Source organism: Salmo trutta, chromosome 12 (assembly GCF_901001165.1).
Source record: "Salmo trutta chromosome 12, fSalTru1.1, whole genome shotgun sequence".
In the NCBI taxonomy this organism is placed as follows: domain Eukaryota; kingdom Metazoa; phylum Chordata; class Actinopteri; order Salmoniformes; family Salmonidae; genus Salmo; species Salmo trutta.
In genome coordinates, this window is record NC_042968.1 from 6055660 (window position 1) to 6080816 (window position 25157).

General features: G+C 44.2%; 1 protein-coding gene across 1 annotated transcript in view; it reads right to left on the bottom strand.

The window, feature by feature from the left end:
* LOC115202831 (SH3 and multiple ankyrin repeat domains protein 2) overlaps nt 1–25157 on the bottom strand; it is a 246326-nt gene that overhangs the window by 73571 nt on the left and 147598 nt on the right. The window contains exons 11-14 of the mRNA XM_029766886.1: nt 20308–20740; nt 16566–16705; nt 15727–15840; nt 2080–2161 (exon numbers count right to left, since the gene is read on the bottom strand). Of these exons, the coding sequence (XP_029622746.1) occupies nt 2080–2161; nt 15727–15840; nt 16566–16705; nt 20308–20740 (769 nt within the window). The remainder of the gene's footprint in view (nt 1–2079; nt 2162–15726; nt 15841–16565; nt 16706–20307; nt 20741–25157) is intronic.

A 25157-nucleotide genomic window follows, 5' to 3' on the forward strand; every position in this document is an offset into this window, starting at 1 on the left:
TCTTGCTTGCTGAATATAAAACGGCAATAAACTTGGCAATGAACTAGCGGGGAAGATTGAATGGCGAGAGCGTAGGCTACATAGAGCTCTGGTGGGATGTGATCTGGCGGTGATAAATTGATACACTGCCGCACATTATAAACGTAGCCTGCACAGAACAGAGGGAAATCCTTTCATCAATTCACACAACAAAACTGTGTCTTGCAGCGCACGGCCTGTCTGTGGCAAAACAAGTTTCCCATAGAACACTTTCTATTGGTTGAACCACAGGTTCCAAAAGGGAGGCATATGTAAGTAAATGGGAAAGTTGGCTAGGATGGAATATAGGAAAACCTGCCAAAACGGTGAATGTAAATCGGGGGGGGGGGGGGGTGCACTATACCCTTCACTGTACTGTAGTGTGCCCAATAAAAAACAAAACAACCCTCCCCAAAGCAAAGAAAAAAGTTGCATCCCCCTCCCCTATTTTGGTCCCCCACACAGTCATTATCGAACGGTCTCTTATGGGAGATATGCCTATATCACAATACATGCTGTGGGTAGTGGTCTAAAATGGACTGTAATGGTCTAGCTATAAAGGTCTATAACACTCTGTAGTGGTGTAATGGTCCATAATGGTCCGTGGTATACATAGTGGTCGGGCACCACGCTGTGTAGCTGTATGCTTTGGTTTGACACCCTGCTAGCGTATTTTTTTATATATTTTTTTTTCATTTAACTTTATTTAACTAGGCAAGCAGTAGTTGCTCTCTGCTCTGGTCTGTGATTAGTTTGAACGGGTGCCTAATAAATACAAAGGGCCTTATCTGAAACTGGCCTGATCAAACACAGCTTAATAGCGTCCAGCAGCTTTCAAATTCATGTATGGACAAGGACATTTGTCTCAACCCGTTGGGTTGCTGCAGCTAAATGAGATTTGAACACAATGAAGAACACACCCGAGTGACACGCTTGGCCCGGTGTGTGTTGTGTGTGTGTGCGCCGATTGAAACTGAGGGGTCATGTGCCATCAGTGCTCCCTGAAGATTAGCTGCATGATGTTTCTATGTTTGTGTGTGTGTGTGTGTGTGTGTGTGTGTGTGTGTGTGTGTGTGTGTGTGTGTGTGTGTGTGTGTGTGTGTGTGTGTGTGTGTGTGTGCGCAGTGGTATAAAGTACATAAGTAAAAATATTTTAAAGTACTACTTAAGTAGTTTTCTTGGGGTATCTATACTTTACCTTTTTAGGAATGAAGTGAAGTGAAAGTAAAAGTTGTACAAAATATAAATAGTAAAGTCATGTACTTTTTACTCCATACATTTTCCTTGACACCCAAAAATACTTGTTACATTTTGAATGCTTAGCATCACAGGAAAATGGTCCAATTCACCCACTTATCAAGAGAACATCCCAAGTCATCCCTACTGCCTCTGATCTGGTGGACTCACTAAACACACATGCTTCGTTTGTAAATTATGTCTGAGTGTTGGAGTGTGCCCCTGGCTATCCGTACATTTTTTAAACAAGAAAATGGTGTCATCTAGTTTGCTTAAAATATAAGGAATTAGAAATTATTTCTACTTTGACTTTTAATACTTAAGTATATTTTAGCAATTACATTTACTTTTGATGCTTAAGGATATTTAAAACCAAATACTTTTAGACTTTTACTTTTACTCAAGTATTATTTTACTGGGTGACTCACTTTTACTTGAGTCCCTTTCTATGAAGGTGTCTTTACTTTTACTCTTTTACTCTTTCTTTTTATTGAGTAATTTTTCCAACACTGTGTGTGCTGGCATTCATGCTTGCGTGTGTGTACTGTGGAGGAATTGCCTAGTGGTCAAATCCAACACCTTGGAAATTAAGCCTGTGACTGGGAGTGGATAAGACAACGGGAGAGAAGATGTAGGATAACTTCAACTGAAAACTAGAGAAAAAACGAGACACGCTACCACTTCACATTAACCTCCACTTAGCTTATACTTGTTTGTGTGTGTGTGTGTGTGTGTGTGTGTGTGTGTGTGTGTGTGTGTGTGTGTGTGTGTGTGTGTGTGTGTGTGTGTGTGTGTGTTTTAGGACAGGCATCTGAGTACCCTTACCTGGAGGCATCAAAGCTATCGTAGGACCCCACAGTGTAGTGTCGAAAGAGTTTCCTCCTGTCCGAGCGGTCAGCTCTTGTGTCTGTGGAAGAACAGGAGGGCCAACAGTCATTGACCACATCAGTCACCGACCGCATGCATGGCTACAGAAATCAATTCATCAACAGTAATAGAAAAAAAGAAAACAAACGGCAGCAACATGCAAACTGTGAAACTCCTGTACAAGAAAGTGCAGCTCTGCAATCCAATCAAATGTGCAAACAAACATAGACATATGGACACACTCAAGTTTTCATTCTAAGGGTACACAACGAATTACAAATTACAAATCGACCCCCGACCCTTACCACCCTATAGGCACTTCAAGTATATAGATCTGAAAGGATTGGATAAAGTGACAATGACAACAACAAGCTGCAGAAGTGTACACCACTGAAACACAAATAACTACAATCTCCTTTGGTAAAAAAAACAACCCTTAAGCAATAAATCAACTCAAGCATCCATCAAGTGCGTGTACACACACGCACACACTCTCTCTCTCACACACACACACACACACACACACACACACACACACACACACACACACACACACACACACAGTTACCTCCAAAACGAACTTTCCTCCTGATAGAGACAGTTTTTTCCATTTGCACTCCTGAATGTCTCTTCCCTCTTTCGCTCCCTCACTTTATGTCTTTCACATACACCCTCTCTATCACTCTCATTCTTTCAGACACTCTTTCTCTGTCTCTCCCTCACTCTTCATATTTCTCTCTATCCCTCTCTCTCAGATGCAATCAGTGACAGAGACATGCCTTGAATGCCCAGAAATGCCCAAATCCACAGTGTCTAGAGAAAAGCCGGAAAACCAGACAGGCAGTCCCACTAAGCGTTAAGGATAGAATCCGGGTTGAGATCTGTGGTTACTGCTGAGAGGAGAACATAATGTAAAGGAGAAGAGAGAGAATAAAGAGAGGAGGGAGGAGAAAGAGATAAATACTACATCACAACAGGCCCACTCCATAGCAACCACTGGTGTACTGTAGGGAGTTTGTTTCCATGACCACCGATCAATGGAGAAGGTATATGACGTACATGTCTGGACGCAGTGAAGGTTTCCTTAGTGTGTGTGTATGTGTCTACACATCTGGCTGTGTGGGTGTGCAGGGGGAGTGGTAGAGTAATTGAAGGGTGTGGATGCGTGTGTGTGTGTGTGTGGAAGAGGGGGGATGGTTACTGATTTGCTTACAGTTCAACGTGAAGGGGGGTCTTCGTTGACCTCCATTTCCCTATTTACTACTTTTCCTCCCCCATCCCTCCCTCCTTTGTTCCCTCCCTCCTACTGACACTAATCTTACACAGTTTGGGGGAGTGGAAAAGACACAAAATGAGCAAGAGAAATTAAAGATTATTTATGAGTAATAAATCATCTTTGCAGGGCTTAAAGTATTTGAGGGATTACACAGCACAGGCACGCCAACTATATGATTGAAATTCTGAAACAAACAGAAACACAGACATGCCAATACAATATTTAATTGTCTTGCAAATGGAGGAGAAAATGAAAATACCCCACCCCAAAATGTAAATACAAAATAGAGAATAAGGACCTGTGTCTGTGCGGTATTCTCTTTCTCAAAGAAACACCTGCGTGTGTGTGTGTGTCTGTGTCTTTCCCTCTGTTTTCCTCTCTTTCCACCCACGATGGCTAGGAGTGAACTTAGTGATTTGGATACCCCCAGGCAGAGGCCAGTCTGAGCGCCTGTCTTTTTACTAAAGAAATTGTGTTAACTTAAGTAATTGACTAACAGTCAGCTGTTACAGTCAGCTGTCACTGTTAGTCAACAGCTGTTGACTAACAGTGACATGGTTACTTATGGGCCCTACCCAACAATGCAGAGAGAGAGAAAATAGAGAAATAATAGAAAAGCAATAAAACATAATAATAAAAGTCATAATAAATACACAATAAGTAAAGAAAACGTGGCTATATACACAGGGTACCAGTACCGGGTCGATATGCAGGGGTACAAGGTAATTGAGGTAGAAATGTACATATAAAGTGACTAGCCAACAGGATAGATAATAAACAGCAGCAGCGTATGTGATGAGTCAAAAAAGGTAGTGCAAAGAGGGTCAATGCAGATAGTCCGTGTAGCTATTTGGTTAACTATTAAACAAACTTTTTAACTAACATTGTAACTAACACATGCCGTGAGGTAGCAGAGAGAACAGTCTATGACTTGGGTGGCTGGAGTCTTTCACCATTTTTAGGGCCTTCCTCTGACACCACCTGGTATAGAGGTCCTAGATTGCAGGGAGCTCAGCCCCAGTGATGTACTGGGCCGTAGCACGCCTTGCGGTCGGATGCCAAGGAGTTGCCATAACAAGCGGTGATGCAGCCAGTCAAAATGCTCTCAATGGTGCAACTGTTCAACTTTTTGAGGATCTGAGGGCCCGTGCCAAGTCTTTTCAGCCAACTGAGGGGGAAGAGGCGTTGTTGTGCCTTCTTCACGACTGTGGTGGTGTATGTGGACCATGATAGATCCTCAGTGATGTGGACACCAAGGAACTTGAAGCTCTCAACCCGCTCCACTACAGCCCCATCGATGTGAATGGGGCTGTGCTCGGCCTTCCATTTCCTGTAGTCCACATTCAGCTCCTTTGCCTTGCTGATGTTGAGGGAGCTGTTGTTGTCCTGGCACCACACAGCCAGGTTGCTGACCTCCTCCCTATAGGCTGTCTCATCGTCGTTTGTGATCAGGCTTACCACTGTCGGTGTCATGAGCAAACTTAATGATGGTGTTGGAGTCGTGCACCGCCACGCAGTTGTGGGTGAACAGGCAATACAGGAAGGGGCTAAGCATGCACCCCTGAGGGGCCCCCATGTTGAGGGTCAGCTTGGCGTATGTGTTGTTGCCTAGCCTCACCACCTGGGGGGCGGCCCGTCAGGAAGTCCAGGCTCCAGTTTCAGAGGGAGTCCTTAACTTAGTGATGAGCTTGGAGGGCACTATGGTGTTGAACTGTGAGCTGTAGTCAATGAACAGCATTCTCACATAGGTGTTCCTCTTGTCCAGGTGAGAGAAGGCAGTGTGGAGTGCAATAGAAATTCAGTGGATTTGTTTGGGCGGTATGTGAATTAGAGTGGGTCCAGGGTGTCTGGGATGATGGTGTTGATGTGAGCCATGACCAGCCTTTCAAAGCCTTTCATGGCTACAGATGTCATTTAGAAAGGTTACCTTGGTGTTCGTGGGCACAGGGACTATGGTGGGCTACTTACAACATGTAGGCTTTACAGGCTGCGTCAGTTAGAGGTCGAAAATGTCAGTGATGGTCTGAGTGATGGTCTAGCTCAGATACGGAGAGCATGGTCACACAGTCCCCGGGAACAGGTGGTGCTCTCATGCATGGTTCAATGTTGCTTGCCTCGAAGCAGTAGCTGACACTATACATGTCAGCTACTACAGTGACTGAAATGAGTTTCAGAGTGGGTGGAAAGGAATAAGTTAGTCCTAAATATTTCTAAAACTAAAAGCATTGTATTTGGGACAAATCATTCACTAAACCCTAAACCTCAACTAAATCTTGTAATAAATAATGTGGAAATTGAGCAAGTTGAGGTGACAAAACTGCTACTGTTTACAGGCCTCCTAGGCCATATACAGTGTTCCTCACTGAGTTCCCTGAATTCCTATTGGACCTTGTAGTCATGGCAGATAATATTCACATTTTTGGTGACTATAATATTCACATGGAAAAGTCCACAGACCCACTCCAAAAGGCGTTCGGAGCCATCATCGACTCAGTGGGTTTTGTCCAATATGTCTCTGGACCTACTCACTGCCACAGTCATACTCTGGACCTAGTTTTGTCCCGTGGAATAAATGTTGTGGATCTTAATGTTTTTCCTCATAATCCTGGACTACCAGACCACCATTTTATTACGTTTGCAATCGCAACAAATAATCTACTCAGACCCCAACCAAGGATCATCAAAAGTCATGCCATAAATTCTCGGACAACCCAAACATTCCCAGATGCCCTTCCAGACTCCCTCCACCTACCCAAGGACGTCAGAGTACAAAAATCAGTTAAATTGAGTTCCTCAGTTAGGTGGTTAACCTTGCACAATACCCTAGATGCAGTCGCACCACTAAAAACATTGGTCATAAGAAACATGATATACAGAAAATACCCGACCTCTGATGCAAGCTTCCAGAAAATTGGAACAGAAATGGCGCTACACCAAACTGGAAGTCTTCCAACTAGCTTGGAAAGACAGTACCCTGCTCGATCGTCCTATTTTTCCAACCTAATTGAGGAAAATAAGAACAATCCAAAATATATTTTTGATACTGTCGCAAAGCTAACTTAAAAGCAGCATTCCCCAAGAGAGGATGGCTTTCACTTCAGCTTTCACTTAATAAATTCATGAACTTCTTTGAGGAAAAGATCATGATCAGTAGAAAGCAAATTACGGACTCCTGTTTAAATCTGCATATTCCTCCAAAGCTCAGTTGTCCTGAGTCTGCACAACTCTGCCAGGACCTAGGATCAAGGGAGAGACTCAAGTTTTTTAATACTATACCTCTTGACACATTCATGAAAATAATGATGGCCTCTAAACCTTCAAGCTGCATACTGGACCCTATTCCAACTAATCTAATGAAAGAACTGCTTCCTGTGCTTGGCCCTCCTATGTTGAACATAATAAACATCTCTCTATCCACCGGATGTGTACCAAACTCACTAAAAGTGGCAGTAATAAAGCCTCTCTTAAAAAAGCCAAACCTTGACCCAGAAAATATAAAAAAATTAATCGGCCTATATCGAATCTCCTATTCCTCTCAATTTAAAAAAAAGCAGTTGCGCAGCAACTCACTGCCTTCCTGAAGACAAAAAGAGAGATGTATACAAAAGAGAGATTGGAAACCCAAATTGGTCTACATGGACAAGTTCTGGCCTGGTTTAGATCTTATCTGTTGGAAAGATATGAGTTTGTCTCTGTGGATGGTTTGTCCTCTGACAAATCAACGGTAAATTTTCGTGTTCCTCAAGGCTCCGTTTTAGGACAACTATTGTTTTCACTAGATATTTTACCTCTTGGTGATGTCATTTGGAAACATAATATTAACTGTCACTGCTATGAGGATGATACACAGCTGTACATTTCGATGAAACATGGTGTAGTCCCAAAGTTGCCCTCCCTGGAAGCCTGTGTTTCACACATAAGGAAGTGGGTGGCTGCATATGTTCTACTTTTAAACAGAGATGCTAGTTCTAGGTCCCAAGAAACAAAGAGATCTTCTGTTGATTCTGACAATTAATCTTGATGGTTGTACAGTCGTCTCAAATAAAACTGTGAAGGACCTCGGCATTACTCTGGACCCTGATCTCTCTGTTGACGAACATATCAAGACTGTTTCAAGGACAGCTTTTGTCCATCTACGTAACATTGCAAAAGTCAGAAACTTTCTGTCCAAAAATGATGCAGAAGAATGTATCCATGCTTTTGTCACTTCTAGGTTAGACTACTGCAATACTCTACTTTCTGCCTACTCGGATAAAGCACTAAATAAACTTCAGTTAGTGCTAAACACGGCTGCTAGAATATTGACCAGAACCAAAAAATGTGATCATATTACTCCAGTGCTAGCCTCTCTATACTGGCTTCCTTTTAAGGCAAGGGCTGATTTCAAGGTTTTACTGCTAACCTACAAAGCATTACATGGGCTTGCTCCTACCTATCTTTCCGATTTGGTCCTGCCGTACATACCTACACGTACACTACGGTCACAAGACGCAGGCCTCCTAATTGTCCCTAGAATTTCTAAACAAACAGCTGGAGGCAGGGCTTTCTCCTATAGAGCTCCATTTTTATGGAATGGTCTGCCTATCCATGTGAGAGAAACAGACTCGGTCTCAACCTTTAAGTTTTTATTGAAGACTCATCTCTTTGCTAGGTCCTATGATTGAGTGTAGTCTGGCCCAGGAGTGTGAAGGTGAATGGAAAGGAACTGGAGCAACGAACCACCCTTGCTGTCTCTGCCTGGCCGGTTCCCCTCTCTCCATTGGGATTCTCTGCCTCTAACCCTATTACAGGGTCACTGGTTTACTGGTGCTCTTCCATGCCATCCCTAGGAGGGGTGTGTCACTTGAGTGGGTTGAGTCACTGACGTGATACTCCTGTTTGAGTTGACGCCCCATCTTGGGTTGTGCCGTGGGAGAGATCTTTGTGGGCTATACTCGGCCTTGTCTCAGGATGGTAAGTTGGCGGATTAAGTTATTCCTCTAGTGGTGTGGGGGCTGTGCTTTGGCAAAGTAGGTGGGGTTATATCCTGCCTGTTTGGCCCTGTCCGGGGGTATCGTCGGACGGGGCCACAGTGTCTCTCGACCCCTGCTGTCTCAGCCTCCAGTATTTATGCTGCAATAGTTTATGTGTCGGTGGGCTAGGGTCAGTCTGTTATATCTGGAGTATTTCTCCTGTCTTATCCGGTGTCCTGTGTGAATTTAAGTATGCTCTCTCTAATTCGCTCTCTCTAATTCTCTCTTTCTTTCTCTCTTTCTTTCTCTCATTCTTTCTCTCTTTCTTTCTTTCTTTTTTTCGGAGGACCTGAGCCCTAGAACCATGCCTCAGGACTACCTGGCCTGATGACTCCTTGCTGTCCCCAATCCACCTGGTCGTGCTGCTGCTCCAGTTTTAACTGTTCTGCCTGTGGCGATGGAACCCTGACCAGTTCACCAGACGTGCTACCTGTCCCAGACCTGCTGTTTTCAACTCTCTAGAGACAGCAGGAGCGGTAGAGATACTCTGAATGATCGGCTATGAAAAGCCAACTGACATTTACTCCTGAGGTGCTGACCTGTTTCACCCTCGACAACCACTGTGACAATTATTATTTGACCCTGCTGGTCATCTATGAACATTTGAACATCTTGGCCATGTTCTGTTATAATCTCCACCTGGCACAGCCAGAAGAGGACTGGCCACCCCTCATAGCCTGGTTCCTCTCTAGGTTTCTTCCTAGGTTCTGGCCTTTCTAGGGAGTTTTTCCTAGCCACCGTACTTCTACACCTGCATTGCTTGCTGTTTGGGGTTTTAGGCTGGGTTTCTGTACAACACTTTGTGACATCAGCTGATGTAAGAAGGGCTTTATAAATACATTTGATTGATTGATGTTCTGTGTATGTATGGAGGGACATTTTTGGAATATTCTCCTAACCATCAGAAAACTGGACATATGAATGTTCTTGCAACATTCCCATGAAATGTATCTAGAACATAAATATATTATGTTGTGAGAACATGGCAACCATGTTCTGTGTAGGTTTGGTGGGACGTTGATGGAATGTTCTCCTAACCATCAGAACACTGGTGAGATTAAAGTCCTTGCAACATTCCCATGAAATGTATTTATAACACTAATATTTAATGTTTTAGGAAGATTGAGAGCATCCTGTTGGGCTGTATCACCGCCTGATACGGCAACTGCACCGCCCGTAACCGCAGGGCTCTCTAGAGGGTGATGCGGTCTGCCAAAAGCATTACTGGAGGCACACTGCCTGCCCTCTAGGACACCCACAGCACCCGATGTCACAAATATCAGAACTCAGGATAAGATCCAGATGCAGACAGCTAGAGTCACAGATGTTTATTGACCCAACAGGGGGCAGGCAAAAGACAGGTCAAAGGCAGGCAGAGGTCCGTAATCCAGGGCAGTGTCAATAAGGTACAGAACAGCAGGCAGGCTCATGGTCAGGACAGGCAGAGGTTCATAAATGGGTCAGAGTCAGGCAGGTACAGAACGGCAGGCTCGGGGTCAGGGCAGGCAGAATGGTCAGAACCGGGAAAACTAGGAAACAGAACTTGAAAAAGCAGGGAGACGGGAAAACACGCTGGTAAGACCTGACAAGACAAGACGAACTGGCAACAGACAGAGAACACAGGTATAAATACACTGGGGATAATAAGGAAGATGGGCGACACCTGGAGGGGTGTGGAGACAAGCACAAAGACAGGTGAAACAGATCAGTGTGTGACAAGGAAGGCCAAAAAGATCATCAAGGACATTAACCATCCGAGCCACGGCCTATCATCCAGAAGGTGTATCAAAGCTGAGACCGAGAGACTGAAAAACAGCTTCTATCTCAAGACCATCAGACTGTTAAATAGCCATCATTAGCCGGCTACCACCCGGTTATTCAACCCTGCACCTTAGAGGCTGTTGCCCTATGTGCATAGACATGGAATCACTGGTCACTTTAATAATGGAACACTAGTCATTTTAACAATGTTTACATACTGTTTTACTCATTTAATATGTAAATACTGTATTCTACTGCATTTTAGTCAATGCCACTTTGACATTGCTCGTCCCAATATTGATATATTTCTTAATTAAACATTTTTACTTTTAGATTTGTGTGTATTGTTGTGAATTGTTAGATACTACTGCACTGTTGGAACATAAGCATTTCGCTACACCTGCAATAACATCTGCTAAATATGCGTATGTGACCAAGACAATTAGATTTTATTCTGCGCATGTTTGGTGGGGCATCGATGGGTTATTCTCCTAACACACAGAAAACTGGACACATGAATATTCTTGCAACATCCCAAAAAACATGTCTAGAACATTGTTGTAAGGATCTATGTGTAGCTGGTGCTGAGGAGTCAGGCGCAGGACAGCAGAGATGAGTAAATAAAAGTAACTTTACTCAAAGTCATCAAAATACAAGAGAATTACCAAGCCCACAATACGGACCACAATACAACAAACAATCACTCACAACCAAACATGGGGAACAGAGGGTTAAATAATAAACAGGTAATTGGGTGAGTGAAACCAGGTGTGTAAGACATAGACAAAACAAATGGAAAATGAAAAGTGGATCGGCGGTGGCTAGAAGGCCGGTGACGTCGACCGCTGAACGCCGCCCGAACAAGGAGGGACCGACTTCGGCGGAAGTCGTGACAATTGTTGTATATTCTGAGAACCTTGTAACCACATTCTAGATCATTTATGCTTGACATAAAGGGAATGTTCTCCTAACTTTAACACCAAAACATGCTAAAAAGATTCTTAGAAGGTTTTTGCTAACATAGATTGAATTTTCCTCTAACTAATGGAAAATGTTAGGGAACATTAAGGGTAACATTACAAAAAGATTCTCTCTCCCTAGAATTTTAAGCTGGGTAGTTACTGATTTGCCAATATAAAAACTGTTCCATTTAAAAATAAAATAGAGTACTAAGTAAGTACATGTAAGTAAGGTAGACAATCAGAATCTTCACACTTACAAGTCCTGCTATCCATGCATTCGCAATGAACACGTGCAAGGCCCGGTCTTGATGAGACTGCCCCTGCGAGGGTTTGTGCTAGCTAGCTATTTCCATACTGTGTTCCCTTTTCTGACAGGCATTCTTTGGGGCAGCCCTAAGGTACTTCTGATCTGGCAATGTGTGAAACGAGTTCTCTCTGCCAAGAGCTCCAGGGCTGGTTCAAAAGGGGTGTCGCAGGGAGGGGGTGAGAACAGCCAGACAGGAAAAAGGGGGCATGCTGCGCCCCATCTGCCCCCCTACTGCCAATATATATACAGTAACAGTCAAAAGTTTGGACACACCTACTCTACATTGTAGAATAATATCACATTTTTAGAATCATGTAGTAACCAAAAAAGTGTTAAACAAATCTAAATATATTTTGACTGCAATTTCTGAGGTGCAGTTAACTCTATTGAACTTATTCTCTGCAGCAGAGGTAACTCTGGGTCTTCCTTTCCTGTGGCTGTCCTCATGAGAACCAGTTTCATCATAGCACTTGGCTGACCTTGGCTGACCTTGATGTCATAAAGTAATGATGGACTGTCATTTCTCTTTGCTTATTTGAGCTGTTTTTGCCATAATATGGACATAGTCTTTTACCTAATAGGGATATCTTCTGTATACCACCCTTACCTTGTCACAACACAACTGATTGGCTCAAAACACATTAAGAAGGAAAGAAATTCAAAAAAGTAACTTTTAACAAGGCACACCTGTTAATTGTACATTCCAAATGTCTACCTCATGAATCTGGTTGAGTGAATGCCAAGTGTGTGCAAAGCTGTCATCAAGGCAAAGGGTGGATACTTTGAAGAATCTCAAATATAAAATATATTTACATTTTCTTAACACTTTTTTGGTTACTACATGATTCCATATATGTTATTTCATAGTTTTGATGTCAATGTAGAAAACAGTAAAAATAAAGAAAAACCCTTGAATGAGTAGCTGTGTCCAAACTTTTGACTGGTACAATACACAGTGCCTTCGGAAAGTATTCAGACCCCTTGAATCTTTCCACATTTTGTTACGTTATTCAAAAATGCCTTATTCAAAAATGTATTAAATCTACACACAATACCCCATAACGACAAAGCAAAAATAGGTTTTTAGAAATGTTTCCAAATTTATTACAAATAAAAAATATCGGAAATATCACATTTACATAAGTATTCAGGCGCTTTACTCAGTACTTTGCTGAAACACCTTCGCTAGTGATTATAGCCTCGAGTCTTCTTGGGTATGACCTTACAAGCTTGGGACACCTGTATTTGTGGATCTAATTTCATTCTTCTTTGCAGATCCTACCAAGCTCTGTCAGGTTGGATGGGGAGCATTGCTGCACAGCTATTTTTCCAGAGATGTTTGATCGGGTTCAAGTCCGAGCTCTGACTGGGCCACTCAAGGAAACTCAGAAGCCTGTCCTGCGTTTTCTTGGCTGTGTGCTTAGGGTCGTTGTTCTGTTGGAAGGTGAACCTTCGTTTGAGGTCCTGAGTGCTCTGGAGCAGGTTTTCATCAAGGATAACTTTGTACTTTGCTCCGTTCATTATGATGCGCAAAGAACACAGACTCTGGACAGAGGAACTCTGCCTAGAAGGCCAGCATCCCGGAGTCGCCTCTTCACTGTTGACGTTGAGACTGATGTTTTGCTTCTTTAATCAGTAAAACAGTTTTCAGCTGTGCTAACATCATTGCAAAAGGGTTTTCTAATGATCAATTAGCCTTTTAAATGATAAACTTGGTTTAGCTAACACAACTTGCCATTGGAACACAGGAGTGACGGTTGCTGATAATGGGCCTCTGTACGACTATGTAGATATTCCATAAAAAATCTACCATTTCCAGCGACAATAGTCATTTACAACATTAACAATGTCTACACTGGATTTCTGATCAATTTGATGTTATTTTAATGGCGAGAGACAGAGAGATGGAGCTAGGAAGGGTAAGACATAATGCATTTTGTATTATGCAATTATGCCAACAAAGCATCATTTAATAGAATTTAATTGAGAGAGAGACAAAATAAATAAAAGAAAACAGGAATATCGACATGGACAGAGAGAGAGAGCGAGCGAGAGAGAGAGACCGTGAGAGAGTAAGATGGCAGAAAGTGAGGGAGACTGAGAGTGGGCATAGAGAGAATAAATGGGCCAGTTGAAAGGGAGAGAGAAGGGAATGGAGCGGGATGTGTTAATTCCCCTGCAGCCCAGAGGACATCAGAACACACTGGACTGTTAGTGATCCTTTGCTATGGCTAACAGTAGTGAATTGCAGGTCAGCTCTTGCTAAGACCATTCCAGTGCTATGGGTAGCACAAAACAGAGCAATGATTTCTGTTACGTTTACCGACCTATGGTTAGCAACACAATAACTGATCTAGCACAGAGACTGATGGCTAATGTGGTTATTTACCAAAAGCATGGGAATGGGAAGGAACCCAAGCTTCCAGAAATGATTATGGTTATCAGCAATAGGATGACAACCATAACATACACGAGTGATGTCACACTTGTGCCAGCGTATAATGGTTCGTATGCCTTGCTACCGTGGTATATAGGCCGAAAGCCGAGACAATATGAAGACAGTGGCAGAATAAATTCAATCGCACCTTTGTTTCATCACAAAACCGGAGAGCAACATAGCATATTACATGTAGAAAACAGTTACAGCATGGTCCAGCAAGTTAATGTTTCCTAAATGTTCGTACCACTAAACAACCATTGATTTAGAACCACAGAGAGTTACCGCAAGTCAAAAAGAAAACAGGAGCTGCCTCCACTATTCCAGCACCATTTCAACATCATCAGATCACCTGTGCTTAGTCTAATACAATGACAACTAAAAGATACCAAAAACAATTTAATCCAATCAACGTAAGCTAAATATGATGTGGCTGTCCATGGTACTGATTTGTGTGTGTGTGTGTGTCTGTGCGTGCAAGTTGAAAAAACATGTTGACTCACCCTACTTGTAGAGAAACGCCAAGGACATCTTCCTCTCTGTCATACAGCACACACTTAATTGTTTTGTTGTCCTAGGCTACCTGGCTAAAATGCTCGCTTGCTATCCTAACTTCCTTTCATGGGCAATGCGGTGCCCCCACACATTGACTCTTTACCGGTACCCGCTGTATATAGCCTCGCTATTGTTATTTTATATTTGACTGCTGCTCCTTAATTATTTGTTACTTTTATTTATTTACTTTTTTGAGGTATTTTTGTCTTAAAACTGCATTGTTGGTTAAGTGCTTGAAAGTAAGTATTCGCGCATGTGACAAATACAATTTGATTTGATGCACTAGGCCAGCAAGTTAACGCTAGCCTATTACATCTAGCTAGCTACATTGAACTTCCCTCCTCTCAGGCCAGCATTTATTGTTGGACCAGAATCGGCGTTATAATCATTGACCAGTATGGGGAATAAAGTAAAACCACAAGTCCAAATTCCTATCTCCCTCCATGGTTAATTTAAGAAAAGGATGATTATAGCTAGCTAGCTAGCCACCGGAGGACAAAAACACAACGAGACACAACAATTCCAGTTTTTTTATAAATTACGTATTGCTTTTGATGTGATGTGGTTGGTGTGAAGCCACATCCAAACTGGCTTCCCTTGACACTTTTTTTTGGTGCACCAGGACCATTCACAGTTGAGCTCAGATAGATGGGCTACACATACAGAGAAAGAGAAGCGCTGTTTAGCTCGCTCGGATGCTTTCTCCAGTGAGATACATTCAGCCTCTTGCAAATTGAAGGAAAATTATGAAACACAGAGAGACGAAAGATAAATTATGTTTTTTTTTTTTTTTCGGGAAGCCTGGCTTCCCTTGGCATCCATGAATACACGCCACCGTTAAAGCCCCATATGTCTGACATCTGACAGTGTGGCTTGAGAGGAGAGGAGGGGGAGGAGAGGGGAGAGAAGGAATGTGGGAGATCAGGCCTTACCCTCCATCCAACACTCTTTCTCTCTACCTCTCTTTCTCTCTTGTCAGTCTGGAAAGACCCCCTAGCCCCTACACACCTTTGGTAGGCAGTCAATTGCTGATGGCTACACCTAGTGTGTTAATTGGGCTTAGGGGACTTTCCTCCATATTCTTCCACGTCACACCAATCCAATTATTTTGGATCTGTACACACTAAACAGTCCCTGTGCTGAGCCCATCTCCTGGGTGGAAAAGTGAGTCTCAGTGCCCTAGGATGCCACCAGTGGGATCCATGGAGCAGAAATCTTCCCTCTTCCTCCTCCTCAGAGATCCCCAACCACTCTCCTATTCCCAAATATCTGGGTCAGCATGCTTAATGACTTACGCATCCTCTCCTCGCTGGGCTTGGCAGGAATCTCCTCCACGCACTCCGCAGGAAACCAGCCCACCTGGCCCCGGGCACTGCCTTCCCAGAACCCCCCCTCTCCGATGCTCAGAACTGGAGCGAGGGGAGGGGGAGTGTGGTGAGAGAGAGAGAGAGAGAGAGAGAGAGAGAGAGAGAGAGAGAGAGAGAGCGAATCATTATACACAGCACATGTACTGTAGTAAATGTCACTTGCGGATCGCATGGTACCTGTGTTTATAGAGCTCGCCAGCTTGTAGTCCTAAAAACCAGAAATTAATTACCTCTGGTTCGTTCAGCCATTCCTATGAATGGGGAAAGAGTGGGGTTTTGGGATAAATGCCGAAAATAAGGTCTGAGGTTAACACAGTCTTAGGAGATCTGATATGTTTTGTTGTATGAGCCAGTTAACATTACCTTTAAGAATTATGTAGCATTTATGTAGTTTATGTGCTTGTTTTAAATACATAAATACTTCAGCTGATGAAGATGATCTCATAGAACAAAACGAATAAGATCTCCTAAGCCTGTGTTTACCACAGAACTTGTTTTCTGTGAGTATCCAGAAAACCCTCCAAACCCCCCATAAACTTTGGCCAACAAGCCATGGTGGAGTTAGTGCTTACAAAAAGACGCCATTATTATTGCTCTCTATTAGTTTATTTCTCAGGGATGACATGCTCAACAAATGTTGCCCCAGATTTAGCTATACACACAGCTAATTTCCATCTGTGTTACAAATGTTTCCAGTGGTAGAGCAGTGTTCAGCATAATACAATTATATCTGTATGTTCTCTCCTTAACACTCCGTAATGTCTCACCTTTAACCCTGTCGTTCTTGTAGAGGGTGATCTCTCCCTCGGCCTGTGGATGGTAGGCGTGGACCACCACAAAGTGCCTCCCTGGCACAGCACTGTACAGCTTCCTCCGCTGGACCACCACCTCCATATTACCACTGGGGCTGAGGATGGGACAGAGAGGTGGGAAGGAGGGAAGAGAGGAGAGGATATGGAAGAGAGGGTGAGAGAGAAGAGGAGATAGGAGAGACAGAGGAGGTAGATAGAGAAGGAGTGCATATTAGCACATGCCACATTTGGCAGAGTATTACAGTATACACAGTATATATTGTAAACTCTTAAGTTACACCGCTGTCCTGAACAGAACCAAGAGGGGAGCGAGGGGTTCCGGAAGTGTCTGATTTATGGAGCTTGTAAATGGGGCAGGATGGAAGCTGGCCCACATAAAGTATCGCTGATCCCTGCAGTGTCCTCTGGGTAGGAAAAAGAGGACAATGGGTTCACCCACAACACAAACAGACAGACATCCCAACACAGGGAAGAGAGAAAGAGTCTGTCCTTACCTTTCTGAGATGCAATTGATACATTTCCTACAGAAAGTCTCAGATCTTTCTTATTATTTATTTTATTGCGAGTGTACAAGCCAAAACCCTGCCAGCATAACCAAAGGAGAAGAACAAGCACACGTGTACATTTGCTTGAGTCCAACTATAGATGAAACCACAAGTTTACTACACTACTGAGATGAACCTAATGTTGTGTATTCATTGGTGTCTGGGTTGATCTGTTGTAGTATTGTATTGGAGCTCCACTTGGTGGTAAGCCCCAGCAACAGCACCATGGTAAGTACTCAAGCACAGCCACACAGAGAGAGAGAGACAGCGAGAGAGAGACAGCGAGAGAGAGAGAGAGAGAGAGAGAGAGAGAGACAGGGAGAGAGAGACAGGGAGAGAGAGACAGGGAGAGAGAGACAGGGAGAGAAAGACATGGAGGAGGATAGAGAGAGAGAGAAGGTATCCTGAACACCACTCCCCTCCTCAACCCTGAGTCTATGGAGATCTTGCCCCATTCCAGATCTATACACACACACACACACACACACACACACACACACACACACACACACACACACACACACACACACACACACACACACACACACACACACACACACACACACACAGATTTAAATTATTATGACATTTCAGGACTTTTTGGGGAGTAAACATGTTTGACCATTAAAAATCATACTTTCCCTAACCCTTAACATAACCCTAACTTTAAACCTAACCCCAAAACCCTAAACCTAACCCTTAAGCTTAAAATAGCATTTGAACAAATTCAGGACATGAAAAAATTCCTGACTTTTCAAAAAAGTTATAGTTTTTCTACCTTGTCAGGACATAGAGGTGAATTGTGTGCTGATAAGGTAGAAAAAGAAGTACACACACACACACACACACACACACACACACACACACACACACACACACACACACACACACACACACACACACACACACACACACACACACACTTAGGGGAAAGCCAGGGTTGTATAAAATAAAATAGGGGGCATGACTTTCCAAACCATAAATAGAATGAAAGAATGTACCGATCAAATGCAAAGACTTCCAAAAGGCATCAGTTCTAAACGCGTCTTAGCTCAACCCCTTTTGGGAAATATGGGCCAAGAGGAGTCCATCCTATTGCATTGATCTCTCTTGATCAGTGACAACAATGGGGAAGGACGGGGAAAAGAGGAGAAAAAACAAAGGAGTGTTTCTTCTAGACGAATGGCCACATTCCCCGCTGTGTCTTGGCAATTAGTGGAGCGGCTTTGAAAATATGTTAATTAGACAATACTCAGTGTTGACTAAAAGCTCCTGTGTAAGTTCACTCTGTTAATCAATGATGCCCTAGGAGAGAGAGAGAGAGAGAAAGAAAGAGAGACTTGCCTTGACACATCCTCTCTCAGACGGTGCTCAGGCTGATTTTCAGTATAAAGGGATCGTCCACTCAAAATACAACCTAATCTGATTAAATCATTGTTGGTTATGTTCAACAGAGTTGGCTGCGTCTTTTTTGTCCCAATTGATTGTAGAAACGAATCTGGGTCATTTCAGTGGCTGAAGACTACCTTAGCCTTCCAAGCTATAGCCCAAGGCATTAGCTTTGGCAGCTAATATGCATCTTCAGGTTTCAGGTAAGGTTAAAACCCACACCATACTAAGAAAGACTTCCAGAGTCAAATACTGATCTTATTTTATCTTTTAGTCCACATTGTATTTCTTTATTGGAAAGTCTTGGGTAAGAATATTCTTGCAGGAGAGAGGGAATCTGATTCGATTTGTCTAGACTCTCTGGAGAGTATGTGAATTAGGCACAAGTCAGGCTATAGGACGAGGATCCGTCGCCATAGTTTCTGATTCAGCTATGCCTTGAGTCTTTTTTCTAGAGCAAAAAAAGTCAGAGAGAGGGAAAGGGAAAAAAATAGAGGTGAGAGGATGGATGGACGGAAAGATAGAGAAGGGTTAACAAAAGGAGAGAAAAGAGGAAGAAGAGAAGCGATGGAAGAAGTTGCTGAAAAAATGGGATGGAGGGAGTGGGCAGAGGACAGAAGAAAGGCGTCCGCATGCTTCCCACCTGAAACAGTTTGGTAGAGTTCGGAACTTTATACTTGCTACGGCATCTCAAAGTTGACAAACAGTACTATTGCCGCTTTTTTCTTGATCTAAGTTAATTTAAGAGAGTATTCGAGCACAGTCGTTCAGTTCGGCTAGGCGTCAGCTGAACTGAAACATGTTGACGCCTTAAGGGGGAAATGGAGGTAGAGGATGGACTGAGAGCGGAGAGGAGAGTATGATGGAATGAGTGGTAAAAGGGAATTAATAAGGAGGGAAAGGCTGATGGATGGAAGGAGAAGGGATTGAAGGAGATGAAGAAGTGGAGAGGACAAGAGGCAAGCTGGACATGAGATTGGAAAGGATTTGGTGGGGAGGATGGAGATAAAGTGAAACTCCAATGTCCAATCCATCCTGGGTTGCAGTGTTAAACATCCAAAATAGGAAAATGACATGGCTGTCATCATGTCAGGGCAAAAGACACACTTATCCCCTCATTCCCTTTTTGCTTTCCCTTGTTTTCCATCACTCAGGATGTCTTCTCTCCTCCCTATCTTGGGCTCCCGAGTGGTGCAGCGGTCTAAGGCACTGCATCTCAGTGCTAGAGGCGTCACTACAGACCCTGGTTTGATTCCAGGCTGTAGCACAACAGGCCGTGATAAGGAGCCCAATATGGCGGCGCACAATTTGTCCAGTGTTGTCCGGGGTAGGCTGTCATTGTAAATAAGAATTTGTGCTTTACTGACTTGCCTAGTTAAATATAATAATTCAAGAAATATTCCTCCCTCTTGCCCATTGTTTCTCTTTGTCAAGCACTTAATTGTTCTCTCCTTCTTTCCCTCCTCGCTCTCTCTCTTTCTCTCTCTCCCTTGTTCCCAGACAGAAGGAATGTGATGGACAGTGTGTCAGAATGTGTGGACGAATGAGTGCCATTTGTCTGTATTAATCTGTCAAGGAGGACTGTGCAGATCCAAGGTTAAGTCACCAGCAATATAAAGCCTTCAGCGTCTAATCCGCAGTGCAAACACACACACAAACATACAGCCACACACATGTACATACACATACATGTGTGTGGGTAAAGTGTGTGTGCCTACATGTCTGTGTTTCTGTCTGTTTCTGCTGCTTCTCCTCCTACTGACCTGGGCTGTCTGTGCTGCGTCTGCTGTGTCTGTACATGTGTCTGCGGGTGCGGCCTGCGGGCCTCCTCTCCCAGCCGGTTGAGGGACGGGGACCGACTCCGGGGGACCACCCCCACGCTGGTACTGCGGGACCCCTGGCCCATGGTGCTCACAGTGCCATTGGGGTTCCCCTGCATCTGCTGGAGCAGCTGTGGAGAGAGGATATGGTGGGAGGTGGAGGTGGGGGGTCCGACCCCTCCGTGTTGGGGTCCGTGGTGCTGGGGGTGTCCCTGGGGCTGGGACCAGTCCTGGGGGGGGCCCTGGCTCACCGTGAGGTTGTTGTCACTGTTGGAGCGCAGCAGGACCCGGGGGGCCACCAGGGAGCTACCGCTGCTGCTGGTAGGGGGAAGGGCCCGACGCCGCTTGGAGTATTCCGGGACCTCGTGGAAAGGCACTGGGTATGAGAGAGAGAAAGAAAGAGCAAGAGATAGGGACATTCATTGATTATCTGATAAACCGGTTCTACCTGACCCTTGCAAGTAGGTGTCTGTGTCTTATGAGCCATTTCACTCTCTGTTCATGATCATGTCTTAGAGAGCTAGACTTTGTGGTGGAGAGACATGTGAGGAACAGAGTAGCACTCCTACCTTTCCTTTTCTTCACATCTACTGATATGGAACTAGCCTACCTGATAGGTAGGTAGAGAATGAAATGGAGAGCCCTCCAAGAGATAACCTTGAATAATGAATGTATTGCCCTGTGATTTTACTCACATTCACACAAGCACACATGCAAGCATGTTCGTATTTACGCACTTACTTGCTTACTAACACGCACGCACGCAGACACACGAACACAGAATTTCAATCACTGCTTGTACGGAGATGTGTCTGATTGATTTTCTTGATGGGAATCAGTCAAGATCAATTTTTTTCCCAAAGGCATCCATCTATCCCTAATTGTAAAACAGTTGACACACACACACACACACACACACACACACACACACACACACACACACACACACACACACACACACACACACACACACACACACACACACACACACACACACACACACACACACACACACACACACACACACACACACACACACACACACACACACACACACCCCCTTGCCTGGGGGATGTCTGCTCTGCATTATTCGATAGTCCTGTCTGGCCCTCTCCTAAACATCCAAGTCATTATGATCTCAGCATGATGATTATTATTATTGCACTGAACACAGCTGAGCTCCTCTTGCCCACCAGCAATGGTGTGATTGAACCATAATGGAGGGCCATGCTTATTTCCCAGTGGAGTTTCAGCATTAGAGTATAATATCACACTGACAAGCGTGCAACTGCGGCACTTTCGTCTCCATTCGCAATTAAAGCAGTGGAGGAAGTAGCAGGAAGGAGCCTGCAGTCACACCAAAGACCCAAAAACGCTTTCAATGTGAGAAGGTGATCAACAATAGAGCTAGCATTAGCATTTGTTGTTAAACTTAGACTTACAGTAGTAGATTGGATGCTAGGATTTTGATCACAGTGGCTAAGTGTCTTATAGGGATTAAATGCTAGTAGCTACAGCACAGCTAGCCACAGGTTAGCCTAGCCTCTAGTGCTAAAATTCCTCACTTAGCCCTAGCCTCATCTAAGAGGGTTTCAATACATCATTGTCTGTGTCAGTGACAAAGTCCTAGACCGTTTTGCCATCACATCACTTTCTCTCTCCTTCACCAGGGCGTAGAGATGAAGAGAGACACTAATGGCTAATGAGCTAACATGCTAAGGTGCTGGCAGCTCTTCTGCCCATTAGAGGCTGGTGTGTGTGTGTGTGTGTGTGTGTGTGTGTGTGTGTGTGTGTGTGTGTGTGTGTGTGTGTGTGTGTGTATATGAGATATGAAGCAGCCTTTGAGTACACTGGACTAGAACCACATGCATTTCACACACACTGCGGGGTTTGATACCTGAGAGAGTGTGTATGTGTGTTTGAGAGAGAGAGAGAGAGAGAGTGTGTGTATGTGCCAGCCAGGCTTTTGGCTTTAGCAGAGACTGGAGCCATCTTAATACACCTTCACACTACCTAACAATAACCATTATCACAATCACAGCCTGATCAATTCTAACTCAACCTCAACCAGGCCCACACTGCTTTACAAACCACATCCTGTTTAATCACTAACACATACCCTGACCACAACCACACTTGAAGTAACACTTCACCACAAGAGAATATACCCTGACCACAACCTTTGACCACAACCTGGACCACATTGCTATCTTACCACAGCTCCAACATTAACAAACCACATTCCAAACACTTACAGTAAACCATAAGAGTGCACAGCTTTTGTGTGGGCATGAAGACAGTATCCTCATGTGTAGGAGGATGCTGAACATGCTTGGCATCACTGACGTGATTACGTTACACACAAAGGCTATGACTACACCTAAATCAAGACAAATTGTAAGGACCGACGCTGGAGATGAGAAGCAGGTACGGGGAGTCAACATTTAATACGGAACAGACAGGGAACAGCATCAGCACACAGGTATACAACGACAAATGACAATTAATGCAGCAGCGGAGGAACAGAGATGGGGAACTGCCAAATATAGGGGAGGTAATAAACAGGTGATTGAGTCCAGGTGAGTCCAATAATACGCTGATGCGCGTGACGGGGAAAGGCAGGTGTGCGTACTGATGGTGGCAGGAGTGCGTAATGCAGGGGAGCCTGGCGCGAGAGCGGGAGCAGGCGTGACAGAACCCCCCCTCTAGGGGCGCCACCCGGCATCCCACCTGGGCGAGCCTGACGGGCTGACCGAGGCACGGGCGCTGGACAAACTGGCTGGGCGTAGAATCCCGACGAACCGGCAGGGGCGTGGGAGCCTGGCGAACCGGCTGAGGCGTGGGAGCCTGACGACCCGGCTGAGGCGTGGGAGCTTGATGACCTGGTTGAGGTGTGACAGCCTGACGATCCCGCTGAGGGGTGGAAGCCCTATGATCCGGCAGAGGCGTAGCAACCTGACGAACAGGCTGGCCGTAAAAACCTGACGATCCGGCTGAGGCCTGACGTAGGATGGGCGACTTCCGAGCCAACCGGGGCAAGAAACCTCTCGAGCCAGCTAGGGAGTGACAGCCCGATGAGCTGGCTTAGGCACCCCCGGTTCCATCAGTGTCGGCCCCTGACCCGACGTCACCACCAACTGGAACGTCAGCATGCTTCGTTTGATGGCTTCTGCATCTCTGTAAAGACTGGCGCCGGAAATGAGAAGCAGGTACAGGGAGTCAACATTTAATACGGAACAGAAAGGGAACAAGACAGGAACAGCGTCAGCACACAGGTATACAACGACAAATGACAATTAACGCAGCAGCGGAGGAACAGAGATGGGGAACTGCCAAATATAGGGGAGGTAATAAACAGGTGATTGAGTCCAGGTGAATCCAATAATACGCTGATGCGTGTGATGGGGGAAGGCAGGTGTGCTTAATGATGGTGGCAGGAGTGTGTAATGCTGGGGAGCCTGGTGCCTTTGAGCACCAGGGAGGGGGAGCGGGAGCAGGCGTGACACAAATAAAACACAACATTTTCTGAAAGAGATATTCAAATAGTAAAAACAATAATAAAATAACAGTGGATATGAGAGACTAATGCATTCAAATAAATACAAATAAATAGGATATATAAAATGGGATAAAATAAATAAAACAGATATTATGACTAAAAGCACCTTATAAGCAAGGCTACAAATGTGTCTTAAGATCTTTAAAAATTTTTTTGACAGTTTCTGAGTCCCTCAGATCCTTCGGCAGGCTGTTCCAAAGGCCAGAACCATGGTGGCTGAAGGTAACCTCACCAAACGTTAGTGCACCTCAGTTGTGCCAATGCCTAGCACAACTGAGGTGCACTAGATGTAAGGAAAGGAAAGGAAAGGGGGATACCTAGTCAGTTGTAAAACTGAATGCATTCAACTGAAATGTTGAATGCATTCACCGCCTGGTACGGCAGCTGCTCCACCCATAACTGGAAGGCTCTCCAGAGGGTAGTGAGGTCTGCACAACGCATCACAGGGTGCAAATTACCTGCCCTCCAGGACACCTACACCACCCGATGTCACAGGAAGGCCAAAAAGATCATCAAGGACAGCAACCACCCGAGCCACTGCCTGTTCACCCCGCTAACATCCAGAAGGCGAGGTCAGTACAGGTGCATCAAAGCTGGAACCGAGAGACTGAAAACCAGCTTCTATCTCAAGGCCATCAGACTGTTAAACAGCCATCACTAACATTGAGTGGCTGCTGCCAACATACTGACTCAACTCAAGCCACTTTAATAATGGGAAAATTGATGTAATCAATTTATCACTTGCCACTTTACATTATTTATATTAGATAATGTTTACATAACCTACATTATTCATCTCATATGTATATACTGTACGCCATACCATCTACTGCATCTTGCCATCTTGATGTAATTAGATGTATCACTAGCCACTTTAAACAATGCCACTTTATATAATGTTTTCATAACCTACATTACTCATCTCATATGTATATACTGTACTCTATACCATCTACTGCATCTTGCCATCCTGATGTAATGTATCACTAGCCACCTTAAACAATGCTGCTTTATATGTTTTCATACCCTACAATAATCATCTCATATGTATATACTGTACTCCATACCATCTATTACATCTTGCCTATGCCGTTCGGCCATCACTCATTTATATATGTTTATGTACATATTCGTATTCATTCCTTTACACTTGTGTGTACAAGGTAGTTGTTGTGGAATTGGTAGATTACTTGTTAGATATTACTGCATGGTCGGAACTAGAAGCACAAGCATT